The 16,592-nt window shown below is 36.3% G+C and overlaps 1 protein-coding gene across 4 annotated transcripts in view; it reads left to right on the plus strand.

Moving 5' to 3' along the window:
* The window catches only part of cacna1ea (calcium channel, voltage-dependent, R type, alpha 1E subunit a), a 92,291-nt gene that overhangs the window by 40,008 nt on the left and 35,691 nt on the right, over positions 1-16,592 (plus strand). For all 4 annotated transcript variants that reach the window (XM_065248445.2, XM_065248451.2, XM_065248446.2 and 1 more), the window contains exons 12-17: positions 6,574-6,686; positions 6,828-6,959; positions 7,418-7,487; positions 9,037-9,154; positions 9,364-9,431; positions 9,518-9,609. In XM_065248445.2, coding sequence (XP_065104517.2) covers positions 6,574-6,686; positions 6,828-6,959; positions 7,418-7,487; positions 9,037-9,154; positions 9,364-9,431; positions 9,518-9,609 — 593 coding nt within the window. The remainder of the gene's footprint in view (positions 1-6,573; positions 6,687-6,827; positions 6,960-7,417; positions 7,488-9,036; positions 9,155-9,363; positions 9,432-9,517; positions 9,610-16,592) is intronic.

Genomic DNA, 16,592 nt, shown 5'->3' on the forward strand with positions numbered 1-16,592 from the left:
AAACAAAAAAGTACTGACAAGCATTCTCAAATATAGCCTATATATTCTGCAAGCACTCAGTTGAGAAGAATTCCTTTTTCCATTTCTAAATCATTTTGAGCGCAATATAAATGTATCATATTGTTATTCTTATTATATAAGAATACGCAATTTTTACAACATTTTTAACATATAGAAAATATACGTTAAGCGTGTTGTGTGTATTTCCTAATTATAAGCTTTTGATGAAATTGCACCAAAACTAAACGTGCATAAAAACATAAAAAAAATCATTTAAATAAGCGAAAAATCTTTTTTATGAGCTCAAAATGTTGAATATAATGTGCTATTGCTGAAAATTGCCCATCTCTAAAGAAGAATATTCATCTTTAAAGTTAAAGAAACAAAAAAGTACTGATAAGCATTCTCAAATATATATATTCTGCAAGCACTCATTTATCCATAATTACGTAATTTATTTTTTAATAACATATTGTCGCTGTCGGGCAAAGATACTCTCTGGACACCAAGACCATGTCTATGGGTTCAAGAATAACAAAATATTGGCCATTTGAAACTCGAAAGTCATCACTTTATTTTGTCCCATTGTTTTCCATTTTGCGGGTGATAAAACTCCTGTGCGCGTCGTTCAAATTCATTGAAATTTTGTTCACTTGTAGTTTAGCAAGTATGTATAATACAATTTCAATAATGTTTTTACACTGCACATCGTCTGAGGAAATCCGAAGTTGCGTCGAGGGGAACCAAGCTGACAGCCGCGACAGCAGAGATTGTCACGTACCTACAAAAGGGTACCTGCAGCGATATCATTCTGGCTTGGTGGGATGTCAGCCAGCGAGAGTCCTCTGATTCTGACCTTGTTCTTTTACTCCTCAGAGTCTAAAACCAGGAGGGCATATTAAGTATTCATTGTATTTTCATTTTAACAGAGCAGCTATGGTTGCGCGTTTCACACACCTCTCCAAACCACGTTGTTAACACTATGCTTGTTCGACTTCATGCGGCGCCACAAGAACCGACAGCCGAATGACGTCAGAGTACCGCGAGAATGATTCAAGAAATCATATTTCGCCTCGCTCTCGCGATACTGTGACGTCTTCCGGCTGTCGATTCTCGGGGCGCCGCATGAAGTAGAACAAGCCTATTGACAGCAGCAAAAGCTACGCATGCGCTTTTAACTTGTAAAACTCAAAGGTGTATGGGTAATGTAGTCTCTGCTCTCGGTGGGACGAATTAGGTAGCTTGCATTGTGAAGGGCGCTTTGAAAAGCGGCAGCGCAGCCAAAGGATTAAATTAAGCCTCTGATTTAAACAGATGTGCAAATGAGCGTTCTGGTACGCTAGAAGTACGTTCTGGGCGCAGGGAGAGGTGGTGGTACGCAAGAGCTATATTTGGAAGTGGCGGTACTGAGTACTGGCGCCTACCGGCCCACATTAAAGCACTGGCGGTAGCAAAGGTAGACGGCCCTTTGAAAAGCAAAAGAAAGCTGATAAAAATGAGAAACCCACACTGAAATAAATTGGAGTATTAGGCTACTTAACAAAATCTAAACATTTTTCACTCAGAAAAGGCTAGTAAATATAAACAAAATTATCAGCAGCTTTAACTTTATTACTTTTTTAATTTTAATTCACTCTTTGTTTCAGCGATGTTTATAAATATACTATATTTTTGCATTTTGATTACAAACTGTTCTACACTGAAAAGAAACTAATGTAATCTTCATGATTTAATCACGTAAAACACAAGTCTAAACACAAGCACCACTTTTCTGAATGATGATAATCACAAACATCCCAGAGTTTGTAAACCAATTGTTTGTAAACATATTTAATGCTAACTACTTAAAAATTCAGAAAATATTTTTTACAGTGTATAAATAAAAAGACATGAAGGAAGTTAATTCCAAAATGTAATTAATTGTACATGGTTTAGCTGCTTGTTTTAGCAGCTACCAGTGACACAGAGTCAAGAAATTAAAAACCACCCACCCCTAGGTCTGCCAATTCTTTGCCAACCCCCAATGCTAATCGATCACCTCATCAAAGAAAACCGGTTTATCCAGTTTTCACCAGCGCGTTTCACCAGGTACTCTGATGTCATCCACTCATGTTTGAGTCTGTATCAGATGAAAATACAGATTTTGAGGAACAACTTATTGTTTGGAGATTGTCAATGGACGTTTCTGAGTGGTATGTTTGTTTTTTCAGTGTGGACCTGCAAAACGCCAAATGCATAAAAATTAATTAATATTGTAATGTCTTAGCATGATATGTTTTCTAAAATGTTTAAAAATGAACAAATCAGTTGTGCGAAACTACACAGAATTTTTTTTTGTTATGAAACATGTTCAATGGTTACAGTGCCTCATGGTGGGGTTGAACCCCTGGTTCAGTTTACCCCATCTGGTTCACTTTGCCCCACAGCCACCGTTCTGGGAAACTGCCTAGCTTAGTAATTCAGGCTAATCTTTAGCTAAATCATTCACATGGTTTTATACATTAGCCTATCACCAATATTTATGGTATAAATATTTAGACCTGGATAAATCTACTTTGACATAACAGCCATTATACCTGGTATGTATACATTTTACTTTGATAGGATAAAAACTGTTTTTTTTTTTTTTAAATCATACTTTAATCATAACTCTTTAATTTGTCCTTCTCTTTAATATAGCCAAATATAAATTATGGTTGCTACCTGTATTTGTGGTCACACGGCTACAAATCTGTATGTTTGCCTAGATAAAGGGGGTGGGTCAACTTACCCACTGGCTCACTTTGCCCCACTCTCCCCTACTTGGTATTGAGAAACGGGCATTGTTTATCGAAGCCGGAGCGCGAGCTACAAACTACAGAGCGAGTGCGCGGGTGCACAATGGTGAAAGAGCAACACACGATGTAAATAACTAAACCAGTGCTCGCAGTACAGACACTTTATATTTTAGCGTACTGCGTACCTTCACTTTCTTTTGCGTGCCACCACTTCTCATGTTGCTGGTACTTTGCCTTAAAGAGTCAAAGGGCGTTTCTATGTGGCGCTGCGCAGACAGTTCGGCAACGAAGACATCAAAGTACCGCGAGAGCAAGTCGAAATGTTACAAATGGTCCGACTTTACCTTTGCTCTCGCGGTACTCTGATGTCATACGCCGACCAGTCAGCGCCGCACCATTTAAAGTCGAACACACAAAGCGTCAAGGCAGGGCCGCTGGAAGTCATTTTGAACAGGGGGTGCTGTGAATTTTTTTAACCAAAAAACCTATGAGCCTATAGGCCTATTTAAAATACATTTTAAAAATAAATACATTGAGATTTACTACTTTATTGTCATATACACTTCAGGGCACACAGCCAGGGTCTGAAACACACAGACATCATCAGTTCTCAGATGAATATGCGCTATTAATCAGAAGCAAAAATACTTATCCCAGGGGGGATTACTTTCGTTACAATTTACATACAACATATAATATTATAACAACATATAATATTAATTAAACTTCACAGTTTTCAATGTCCATGCGGACGAACATATTTTACTTTCGTTTTTAAGTTAAGATCACACGTCGATTAACAGATGTAAAATATTCTCACATTAACATACCTAGTATATTTTTATATAGATCTTTTTTTACTAAATAGTACTATTACTGTCTTTTTTAAACATATAAATAATTCATAATTTGAACAAAAATAATGATGGGTTTAGTTCTGATATTGTATACTTTTATAAAGAAAAACATGGTGTATAATTACATTTTTAGAATAGGCTTTATATAAGGTTTGTACTGTAAAAATACTTTATTTGTTACAAACAAAAGATAAAGAATTTACAAACGTGTGGAGAGCCATTTCAGCACTTGGACAGCGAAATGTTTTTTTTAAAAGCATTACTTAAAATGTTTTCTCATCTCACCATATCTACAGGTGCAGAGTCATTATATACAATAAATCCGTTGGGTAGCATTTAAAAAAAAAAAACATTTAAAAGTAGATGCATTTGTTTAAAGCAAAGCATTTATTTACTTAGCTACAGATGAAGCAGCTCTTTGCGCCTTCTAACGTCTCATAATTGGTCATCATTTATGTCCAAGAGACTCAATAATAATCTGTTACATTTTAATCCTTTAATTTTTCATATTAAAAAGCGTTTTTGTGCTGCTGCGCATCCATGTAATAAACAAACCCGCGTTGTCATTCCGTTAATACGCATATTATCAACGCGCTCTTTACTCGAACAGAAAAAACTCGCCTCGCGAATTGCGCCGGTTGTATAATAGAGATTCCAAAGTCTCTCATGAGCTAGAGGACTAATATCCAGGGAGTTCAGTATTTCTGTGTGGGCATGCATCAGGGAAAGGTGTGTGAGTCTTTTCTGGGTCATGGTGCTGCATACCAATGTCTTCAAAAGATGCAAGGCGGAGAAAGTGCGCTCGGATGAGGCCACGGATAGGCACAGTAATGAAATTAAAATCCAAAATACACGTAATAACCTACGTGTGTCAAAAATAATTTCCTAAAATATTCATAAGTAATATATCAATTGTGCAAAATATTTTAACTTAAAAAAAATATATTTCTCGCCTTCCCGCGACCATGCGCCAAGGTCTGGAGGAAAATGATACCTGCCCGGATTCCACGCACGCATCTGCAGTTATATACATTTTACAAAACCAGTATTCATTAGATTTTAAGAACTTTTTTGCCACTTTTAAAACTGTAAAACTAAATAAAAAAGATATCATATGCCGAATAAGCATGTAATCATATGTTTTCTTGTTCGCTCCACGCAACACGGGTTTAAACGCCGTTTTTTTTCTAAAGAATAATGTTTACACTTTATTGGTGGTGGTTGAGAATAATTTATATTGCTTGCAGAATAATGTATATTGCATTTTAGCGCAATATAAATGTATCATATTGTTATTCTTAAATTAAAGAATACTAATATATTTTTTACAACATTTTTAACTTTAAAACATACATATAAAGATGCTTTGTACAATAGCTTTGCTTCTGACAACAATTTTCTGTAATAAATCAGTAAATGAATCACAAAATGTGTTGAAAGTGGCGAATAAAATGCTTGTCAATTCAAACAAAGGTGTATAAAACCGCTTTAATTAACAATAACTAAACTGTGCTCTTTTGCATACCTCTACTTTTCTCATGTCTTTCTTTATACCACCTTTATCTTTTTAAAATCTTGCCACTTTTAGAAATAATTTGTTTGCATTTTTTGTATACTGCACACTTTATTTGCATCAACTATACCCATAATAACATTTTCTACGTTTTTCTTTCAATAAGGAAATCCGTTTATTGTTATGAATAACGGCTGAAAGGATTAAAAAAAATCATAACACTGACTGCCTATATGCGCAAGAAAGGTATTATTAAAGTTTTAAATATGTAAAACTAAATAAAGATATCATATGCCCACTGTACAGTATGTAAGCATAGGCCCATGTTTTCTTGTTCGCTCTGCGTGGGTTTAAACGCTATTTTTCTAAAGAATATTTTTTTAACTTTATTGGTGGTGGTTGAGAAGAATTCCTCTTTCCATATGTAAAGCATTTTAGCGCAATATACATGTGTCATATTATTGTTCTTAATATATTAAGAACAATAATACTAATATATTTTTACAACATTTTTAACTTTAAAACATGTATTTTTATACCACATGAATCTCTTTAAAATATTAATACTTTTAGAAAAACGGACATAATTATTAATATTATAAACAAACAATGAAACGGTGTCAAAATTCGACAACACAAATAATTAAGATATTCATTGTAAATAGAGTTAAGGGTATTAGGCTCACACTAAATTCTTTGTTGCACTTAGTATAAATGCCCATTGCACGTACAGTCATCTTAATATATGTATGCGCTGTTATGCTGGCAAGAAGGGGTTGACGTCACTTTGCTGTTTTAATAGAAATATTAAATATTCAGCAATGCCCTTATTAACTTCTGGAAACAACCGCAATGACAACGCATATAAAAATGTAGATTTTTATGCGCCACCTGGTGGATTTTCTGTGAAGCGAAACACATTAAGGGAAAAGGGAAAGTAGCCCCCCCGAAAACACTTGCAGAATTCTGCGTGACTCCGCGAGACGATTTGGCGAATGCCGCGGGAGAAAACGCGCGTTTTTAAAGGCCACATCTGTAGCATTTTTAAGGACACACCCAAAATGGCACATTTTTGCTTGCAGCTACAAAATGGCAATTTTAACATGTTATAATAAATTATCCGTTGAGTATTTATCCCTTTATTTTTATCTTTAAAAAATTGTGTGACATGGGACCTTTAAGTATAAGGAGGAAGTAGTCTGTTTGACCTTAATAAGGTAATAGACCTCCTTAACAGACCTGATCAATCACAGTAGACTTTTTTTGAAATAGCATAAAACAGTTAAAGATGATGTTATAACTTAATTTCATAATATCAGCACCCAGAGAAATGCTCACCAATGTTCCCACCACAAAAGCATCACAATCAAAATTCCACCCATAATGTTATAAAATCAGACCTCAGATTTGCCAAAATTTCTTACAGGTGATAGTCGGCAGCATCTTTGAGGTGCTCTGGGGATTCTTCAGACCCGGCACATCTTTTGGGATAAGCGTTCTGCGTGCCTTACGGTTGCTGAGGATCTTTAAGATTACAAAGTAAGTGCAGGCTGGCCTGAAAACACAGCCTCCTGGGTCTGTTTACCTCTTTACTGGATAATAATCTCTTTATTAACCTCAGTGCTCGGTCTCTGGATGTCCTCAAGCTGAACTCAGAGAAGATGTTTGTGTGTTGGATAGGTACTGGGCGTCTCTGAGGAACCTGGTTGTGTCTCTGATGAACTCTATGAAGTCTATCATCAGTTTGCTTTTCCTGCTCTTTCTTTTCATTGTGGTCTTTGCCCTTCTAGGCATGCAGCTGTTTGGTGGGAGGTAAGATTTTATCAATATCACATATGCAAGACAGCATAGCAATAGCATAAATGTAAATATGGGAAATGTTGTAACTGAATAATCTCAATTCAGATTATCTATTCATAATCAAGCAAAAACATTTCAAGTGACTCTAAACTTTTGAATGGTAGTGTAGTGTTGAATCTGCTTTTTAATCAAAATTTATGTCTGCAGATATATGCATGCAAGATTTTGATGCTGAGCTCTTATACAACCAACCAGCGTCAAACTCTATTTATAAACAAGATCAAACATCATCAAGTTTCATTCTAAAAAGCAATTTTTGGTTAAACAATAACTGTGTAGCAGGTGCAGGGACACTATTGAAAATGTATGTCAGTGAAAAGCAAATAATGTATTATTCAGTAACCTGCTCAGACTTGTTTTGAATGAAAATGACTTACAACAGATGGCAGATTTTCTTTTTCCCCCCACAGGTTCATTTTTGAAGACTACACCCCAACTAATTTTGACACTTTTCCGGCAGCTATTATGACAGTGTTTCAAGTAAGACTTTAAATTGTAATCTGAGTACAGTGCATGACTCTTAGAGGGCTAATTATTTAGTGAAATATTAAACTACAAAGATTCAGATGAAGAGGTAATTAGGATCAGCAGGACATAGTAAATTTTACTGTCTATATAAACATGCCTGTTGGTCAGAAATGTGGCTCTTTTTAAGTTCTATTAATTAAAATGCATGAAGTTATAGTATACCTTTTAGAGAATAAACACTCCTCAATATACAAGTAATTTTTATGTGACTCTGGACCACAAAACCAGTCATAATTCACACATAGGGGTATAATTTACAGTTCGGATCACATTACATTTTTGAGGCACGGATCAGATCATTTTTTTAGATTAGCACTGCCAAAAATGATTTTCAAAAAAAAATTCTTAGTATTTTTATCTTGTTTCAGGTAAAAATATCTAAAAATTCTTAAATTAAGATGCTTTTCCTTGATGAGCAAAACGACCCAAGAAAATAAGTCTAGTTTTTAGACCAAAAATATCAAATTAAAGTGACTTTGTTCATAAAACAAGCAAAAAAATCTGTCAATGGGGTCAAGAAAAAATTGCTTACCCCTTTGGCAGATTTTTTTGCTTGTTTTATGCACAAAATCACTTAAATTTGATATTTTTGGTCTAAAAACTAGACTTATTTTCTTGGGTCACTTAGCTCATCAAGAAAAAGCATCTTAATTTAAGAATTTTTAGATATTTTTACTGAAAACAAGACAAAAATACTAAGAATTTTTTTCCTTGACAATAATTTTTTGCAGTGAAAAATGGGTGATAAAAATCTAACAAGAACAAATAAAGAAATTACAAACATTTATAAAAAAAGAACAAAAAGTTGGCATAAGGTACAGAAATCGAATCAATAATAACACTGTTTTCATTGAATAAATTAAATTTATTTGTATATATTTTTTTAGAGCTACAGAGATGATTTTTGCTTTGTCTTGGGTTGTTTGACTGACATGAATGGCACAGACTTAAGTAGATTAATACTTAAGACTTAAGATAAGCACGGACTGGTTTCTGCATCTAATCTATACATACACTTAAGACATAAACAAATGTTTTTATTAAAAAAAGAATACTGTGGAGATAATTTTGTTTGTATGTGTCCTGTCAAGAACAGAAAGATTTTACAGTATGTTGGCTTGCTTTTTGAAACGTGTCTCTCCGTGTATGCACTTTTGAGTGAACTTACACCCGCACACACAGACAGATAGTGAATTCCAAACGCAACTTCGGGAAGGAGATGCAGCATTCGCTCACATAAAGAGAAAACTACGTTGCTCTTCAGTGCTGCGATTCATTACACCCCATATTTGGATTTTCTTGCACCCTCAGATTTCAGATTTTCAAATAGTTGTATCTCAACCAAACATTTTCCAATCAAACCATACTTCAATGAAGAGATTTTTATTCAGCTTTCAGATAATGTATAAATATCAATTAAAAAAAATGGACCCTTATATCTGGTTTTACAATCCAGGGTCACATATACTTTGTAACCTAGTTAAATATACTGTGTTTGCAGATTCTTACTGGTGAAGACTGGAATGAGGTCATGTACAATGGCATACGCTCTCAAGGCGGCGTTAAGTCAGGGATGTGGTCGTCTGTGTACTTCATTGTTTTAACCCTGTTTGGAAACTGTATCCTTTTTTCATGCATCATCTGTGATTTATATTTATGCATTTGCCAAGCATTCATGCTTTGATCAGTCTGTCTTTCCTGGGAATCTAAGCAATGAAGGAGTACAGTTGTTGACTAAGCTGTGTGCTGATAATATCCATGCTTGTATTGCATCTTGGGTTCAGTTTTTAGAGCTCCAATTGAGTAAAATCCTTGACAAAATGGTCAGATACGCTCCTCAATGTCTTCTTGGCTATCGCTGTTGACAATTTGGCCAATGCCCAGGAGCTCACAAAGGTAAATCCAGTTCTAGCTCTCTTACCCTATACGTGCAGAAAGATTTCAAATGCAATTGAATGAAACACAGCCTTGTTGCTCCGAAGGATGAAGAGGAGGAAGAGGAGGCATTTAATAAGAAACACGCACTACAGAAAGCCAAGGAGGTCGGACCAATGTCGTCTTTTATGTGCTCAGAGTAAGTGAACCAAGTACCCCCTCGCCTGCTTTATTTACCCCCTCGCAGGCTTCTTGCAGCATAATGCCCACTAACATTACTAACAACAGTCTCTTGTCTGGAAATGTTTTCATTGTTTCAAAGAAATCTAAATTGGCATGATCCTTAACCGCTTTATAGGGCAAAATACCCAGTCAGGTTGTTTTGGATTCACAGGCTAGTCAGTTATGACACAAGGCCTGTTACTGATATTAATATACATTTTGGTTGATCGGATCACAAGTGGACGACATTAAATACAGGTGTAAATGGGGTGTTAAACGTTTTGAAATTCAATCTGAACGGATTGCTTTGTGGTGTAGACCCTCATGTGGTCGAAAGTGTTAGGGGTGGTTTACATTTCACGAATGTCATCATTGTCACTATATGTGGACACCTGGAGCTGTACAACATATCTTCGTACTTTTATCGCTCTTTACTCAATTTGAGCCATATATATACACTCACCTAAAGGATTCATAGGAACACCTGTTCAATTTCTCATTAATGCAATTATGTACTCAACCAATGACATGGCAGTTGCTTCAATGCATGTAGGGTTGTGATCCTGGTCAAGACAATCTCCTGAACTCCAAACTGAATGTCAGAATGGGAAAGAAAGGTGATTTAAGCAATTTTGAGCATGGCATGGTTGTTGGTGCCAGACAGGCCGGTCTGAGTATTTCACAATCTGCTCAGTTACTGGGATTTTCACGCACAACCATTTCTAGGGTTTAAAAAGAATGGTGTAAAAAGGGAAAAACATCCAGAATGCGGTAGTCCTGTGGGTGAAAATGCCTTGTTGATGCTAGAGGTCAGAGGAGAATGGGCCGACGGATTTAAGCTGATAGAAGAGCAACTTTGAAATAACCACGTTTTACAACCAAGGTATGCAGCAAAGCATTTGTGAAGCCACAACACGCACAACCTTGAGGCGGATGGGCTACAATAGCAGAAGACCCCACCGGGTACCACTCATCTCCACTACAAATAGGAAAAAGAGGCTACAACTGCACAAGCTCACCAAAATTGTACAGTTGAAGACTGGAAAAATGTTGCCTGATCTGATAAGTCTCGATTTCTGTTGAGACATTCAGATGGTAGAGTCAGAATTTGGCGTAAACAGAATGAGAACATGGATTCATCATGCCTTGTTACCACTGTGCAGGCTGCTGCTGGTGGTGTTATGGTGTGGGTGATGTTTTATTGGCACACTTTAGGCCGCTTATTGCCAATTGGGCATCGTTTAAATGCCACAGCCTACCTGAGCATTGTTTCTGACCATGTCAATCCCTTTATGACCACCATGTACCCATCCTCTGATGGCTACTTCCAGCAGGATAATGCACCATGTCACAAACCTCGAATCATTTAAAATTTGTTTCTTGTACTAAAATGGCCCCCACAGTCACCAGATCTCAACCTAATAGAGCATCATTGGGATGTGGTAGAATGGGAACTTTGTGCCCTGGATGTGCATCCCACAAATCTCCATGAACTGCAAGATGCTATCCTATCAATATGGGCCAACATTTCTAAAGAATGCTTTCAGCACCTTGTTGAATCAATGCCACGAAGAATTAAGGCAGTTTTGAAAGCGAAAGTGGGTCAAACACAGGATTAGTATGGTGTTCCTAATAATCCTTTTGGTGAGTGTATATATACATTAAAACTACAAGCAAGTTAAAGCTGGCAAACTGAGCGTATTTGCGTCTGAATTTCACACACGAATGACACAAATTTTTAATACGCAAATGAAGCAAGTTAACTCAAAATGTCAGAGGCGCCCAACTACGCACGAATAGCGCAATGTTTTTGATTTATTTGCGCCTGGTGTTAACGCACAGTTAGACCACTTACTGTCCTAATGCAATGCACTGAGCAAGCCTTTGAAAGTTGTGTGAGCCTATTTCATCAATTGCTCTATAAGAAAGCTCTTACATATACATGTACAAAACATTTCACAGCATGTTTACTATCAGTGGTACATAATATTAGTGTGCTTCAATTTAAACCTGTCAGTTCTCCCACTTGCGTTTTAACATCTCGCTCAAAGTAATCATGACAGCAGCAGTCAAAAGTGGACAAAAGAGACACAAGGTGTAAACGGACATGCATCTCTCTCGTTCACTTGTGATCTGATCAACCAAAATGCATTTTAATACCAGGTATAAACAGGGCCACAGTTGTATGTAGTAGACATATGTGCCATAAATGCTGATGTGAAATGAGAGTTAGTGCAAGTCGAAGTCTGTGTGGCAACCGACCTTATTTCAGTATTGTGACGTATTTCCAAGTGAAACAGAGAAGAGTAGAGGTTAATGGCTTGTTAATTCACTGCAAATTTATTGGATCCAGAAGTCAAAAATGAGTTTGCAGCAGACAATGAATGTAAAACGGGTAGAGTCTGGAAGCTATTTTAATTTTGTGTCGACTTTAAGCTAAACAGGTTTGCTTTGGTTTAGCCGAATGAGATTTTCCAAAGGGACCTTATTCCTGTACTGAGTAAAAAAATCATGTAAAGTGTTTACCGTCATTGAAGATGTGCTTATTGAAAGATTGCACAGGGATTTTATTGAAGCTCTTGCTTATCACAGCACAATAATTCCCTTCGAAATAAACAGCATGTTGTCATAGCAACCGGCAGGCTTCCCAGTCTATGCAGGGATGAGTCTATTATGTTGGCATAGAGATGACATCGTTGCCATCAAAGGGAGTATTACAGAGTTTAAATGCTTTCGCATTGGTCAGGCATGGATATGAATGCATATGCTGTTTCCTTTGTAAAGGCAATGAAAAGGCGTCCTGCTGTTGTGATCTCAAAACAGAATCTGCACTTTGAAATGGAGATTAGCTGTGGTTTTCATAACCAAAGAGAACATAGATGCATCTTCCCGTGGATTTGAGAACTTTAACACTGCATGAATGTGATGCCAGATACTTGGACCTGAGCATGTGCAAGTTGTGATGACAATTGAGTGTGTCCTCAACAAAGCAAGCCAAATTTACATCTCTTGATTGATCCTCGATGCATTAAAAGCTAAATTTACTTCTCTTTTTTATTTATAGCATAATGTATTGATAATACAAATTATAGCTGACATTGCAGAGACAACTTAGGAGTGTGCACCTAAACAGACAGTACCTCCAAGACTAGTGAATTTAACTGATTTGAGAGCAATTATGCAATTTTCTTGAATTCACCCCTGCAAACGTTGTTAGCAGACAGTAGCAACATATAGTTCACCCAGAAAGGAAAGAAAGTTGAGCTAAGTTGTCAGTCAAGAAATGTAAAAGAAACAAAGAAAGAAACTTTTGGCAACTGTCTCTACGTCCCGAATAACTAGGCCCACACAGAATCTGTGTGCCCACATGAATTAGTTTTTTGTCATTCCTGAAATGTTATGAATGCTAGAAATGTCCTGAAATATTTTAATTAAAGGGGACATTTTTAAGATGTCAAATAAATCTTTGGTGTCCCCAGAGTACGTATGTGAACTTTTAGCTCAAAATATCATATAGATAATTATAATTTATTATAACATGTTTAAATTGCCACTTTGTAGGTGTGAGTTTTGGGTGTGTCCTTTAAAATGCAAATGAGCTGATCTCTTCACTAAATGGCAGTACCATGGTTGGATAGTGCAGATTAAGGGGCGGTATTATCCCCTTCTGACATCACAAGGGGAGCCAAATTTTAATGACCTATTTTTTCACATGCTTGCAGAGAATGGTTTACCAAAACTAAGTTACTGGGTTGATCTTTTTCACATTTTCTAGGTTGATAGAAGCACTCTTGACCCAATTATAGCACTTAAACACGGAAAAGTCAGATTTTCATGATATGTCCCCTTTAATTTAATACTTTTTTAGTTTTCTATAAACAATATTCTCGGATTCTCTCTGGGCCTACAAATAACCAATGTAGTTGGTGAGTGCAGAAAAAAGCTATGCCATTACGCAATAGTTTAATTTAATCCTGAAAACAAGCCCAAACAAATAATGTTTTGTACGAAACCCATGCCTCTGTCAATGCGCATTGGTATGGTGTGAATACCACAGGGTCTACAGGATTTTGGGAGGTATTGAGACAGACAGTTGCATTTGTTGCTTGTCAGCGAACTTGGTCTGAAAATTGAAGCCCGTGGCATTTGGATGTATACTTGCATGTATACGTCATAGATAAACAAAGGCTGTTGAAGCATGTTGGAAACTGCTTGATCAGATCTGAGAAATGAATGCATGTCTTCAGTTAGCATGACAATATGGACGTCTTTCCCAGAAAATGCAAATGTATGAGTAGATTACTAAATAAATGATTTAGGGTGCTCTTTCTATCTTTCTCTCTCCTTCTCTGATATTGTGTGCTTATGCATATGGACCCCATTTATATATGTCTTATATCTGTGCCATGTTTCTTAACGTCTTAACATTTCAAGATCCAGAATACTGTATTTGTTGCCTCTGATCTAATATATCTACCATCATGTTGTCATGTGACGCTTTGCTGCCCTGCTACACAGCCCAAAACTTTTTATATTTCTAAAAAAAATAAAAGGTAACCAGTACCATTTAAAGGGGTGGTACACCCAAAAAATCTGCCTTATTTACTCACCCATTTAGTCATCTTTTATGGAACTTTAAAATTACTTTAGGATGAATAAATAATAACAGATTTTTGTGGAGGTCTGTCCCTTAAATTGATGCCTTCATCCCAAAAACATGTTTTTGTAGATTTGGGCTGTGATGCTTGGCTTGTTTTGTCCTTGTTCTCAAAAGCACTAATGTCTTGTTTTCAACCAATCGCTCATTGATAACACGGACCACACAAGAGTACAAGTGCCAGTAAGTAATAGTCTGTTTATTCCAATTTCAATATTCAGCACTGCCTAATTTTCCTATCTGGGTAAAGCTTTCTGTTCTGCCATCCTTATCCAATGTCTGATTTCACATTTTCAAATCTAATCTTTGGTTAATATTTGATTTGTCACTTTCTTACAGTAACATTTCCTGCATACATTTACTCTCTCCATTCTGAATCAGCTCTATTTCCAGTTTTGCTGTTTAGTTTTCACTTTGATATTGCAGTTCTGTCCAGTTGGTTTCCATCTTTGCTGTCCTAACAAGCTGGACCATGAATTCAAGTCACAAGAAGTCACAAAAACAGAATTACTGCACTTTTCTGCTATGTTCTGAATGAAAAGCAGTTATTTACCACATATTCTTCATATTTTCCATAGCTTCAAAACCAAAGTCAATTTTAGATATTTCTACCCTGTTGAACAGACCAGTATACTTGCTCATGTATTTGACAGTGGTCCCTAAAAAGGTTTCGTATCTACTGTACTGTAGCTGTATTTGGTTTTGATGGAAAATTTTACCTAAAGTAGTTAAAGGAATATTCCATTTTCTTAAAAGAAAAATCCAGATAATTTACTCACCACCATGTCATCCAAAATGTTGATGTCTTTCTTTGTTCAGTCGAGAAGAAATTATGTTTTTTGAGGAAAACATTGCAGGATTTTTCTAATTTTAATGGACTTTAATAGAGCCCAACATTTATTACTTAACTTAACAGTTTTTTCAACGGAGTTTCAAAGGACTCTAAACGATCCCAAACGAGGCATATGGGTCTTATCTAGCAAAACGATTGTCATTTTTGACAAGAAAAATAAAAAATATCCTCTTTTAAACCACAACTTTTCGTCTAGGTCCGGTCCAGCGTGACCTAACGTAAATGTGTAGTGACGTAGGGAGGTGACGTGTTACATATATAAAACGCACATTTGCGGACCATTGTAAACAATAAACTGACACAAAGACATTAATTAGTATCAGTTGACATACAACAACGTAGGAACGTTCTTTTTTTAACACACTTGTGATCACTGGGGCGGAGTTTCGCGTTCGTCCTCTGTGACCTCTTGACGTATTGCGTGGGGTCACGCTGGCGCATCACGACCGGATCTAGACGAGAAGTTGTGGTTTAAAAGTGTATATTTGTTATTTTTCTTGTCAAAAATGACAATCGTTTCGCTAGATAAGACCCTTATGCCTCGTTTGGGATCGTTTATAGTCCTTTGAAACTCCGTTGAAAAAACTGTTAAGTGTTGAGTAAAGTATTAAATGTTGGGCTCTATTAAAGTCCATTAAAATGAGAAAAATCCTGCAATGTTTTCCTCAAAAAACATAATTTCTTCACGACTGAACAAAGAAAGACATCAACATTTTGGATGACATGGTGGTGAGTAAATTATCTGGATTTTTCTTTTAAGAAAATGGTCTATTCCTTTAATACCTATTTTAACTATATTTGAGTTAAAGGAATACTCCATTTTCATAAATAAAATCCAGATAATTTGCTCACCCCCATGTCATCCAAGATGTTTATGTCTTTCTTTGTTTAAGTCAAGAAGAAATTAAGTTTTTTTAAGGAAAACATTCCAGGATTTTTCTCCAAATAGTGGACTTTATTGCACCTCAACAGTTTACAGTTTCAGTGCAACTTCAAAGGGCTCTAAACGATCCCAACCGAGGCATAGGGGTCTTATCTAGCTAAATTAATTGTAATTTTTGCAAAAAAAAAGTACTTTTAAACCACTTCTCATCTTACACTAGTCGTGACGCGCCAGCACGTCGAAAGGTCATGCGTTCCATATGTGAAATGCACACTTGACACAAAGACATGAATTAGTATCATTACACATACAACAGCGTTGGAATGGTCCTTTTAGTTCACAATTGTAAACACTGGAGCGGTAGTTTTGCATACGTCAGTCATGACCTTTTGACATGATTAAGTACTTAAGGTCACGCTGGCGCCTCACATGGCTAATGCAAGATGAGAATTTGTGTTTTAAAGGTCCCATTCTTCCTGTGTTTTTGAAGCTTTGATTGTGTTTACAGTGCGCAATATAAAAGGTGTTTATGTTTCTCTTGTTAAAATATGCTCACGCAATTTACTC

Source organism: Paramisgurnus dabryanus, chromosome 11 (genome assembly GCF_030506205.2).
Source record: "Paramisgurnus dabryanus chromosome 11, PD_genome_1.1, whole genome shotgun sequence".
Lineage (NCBI taxonomy): Eukaryota > Metazoa > Chordata > Actinopteri > Cypriniformes > Cobitidae > Paramisgurnus > Paramisgurnus dabryanus.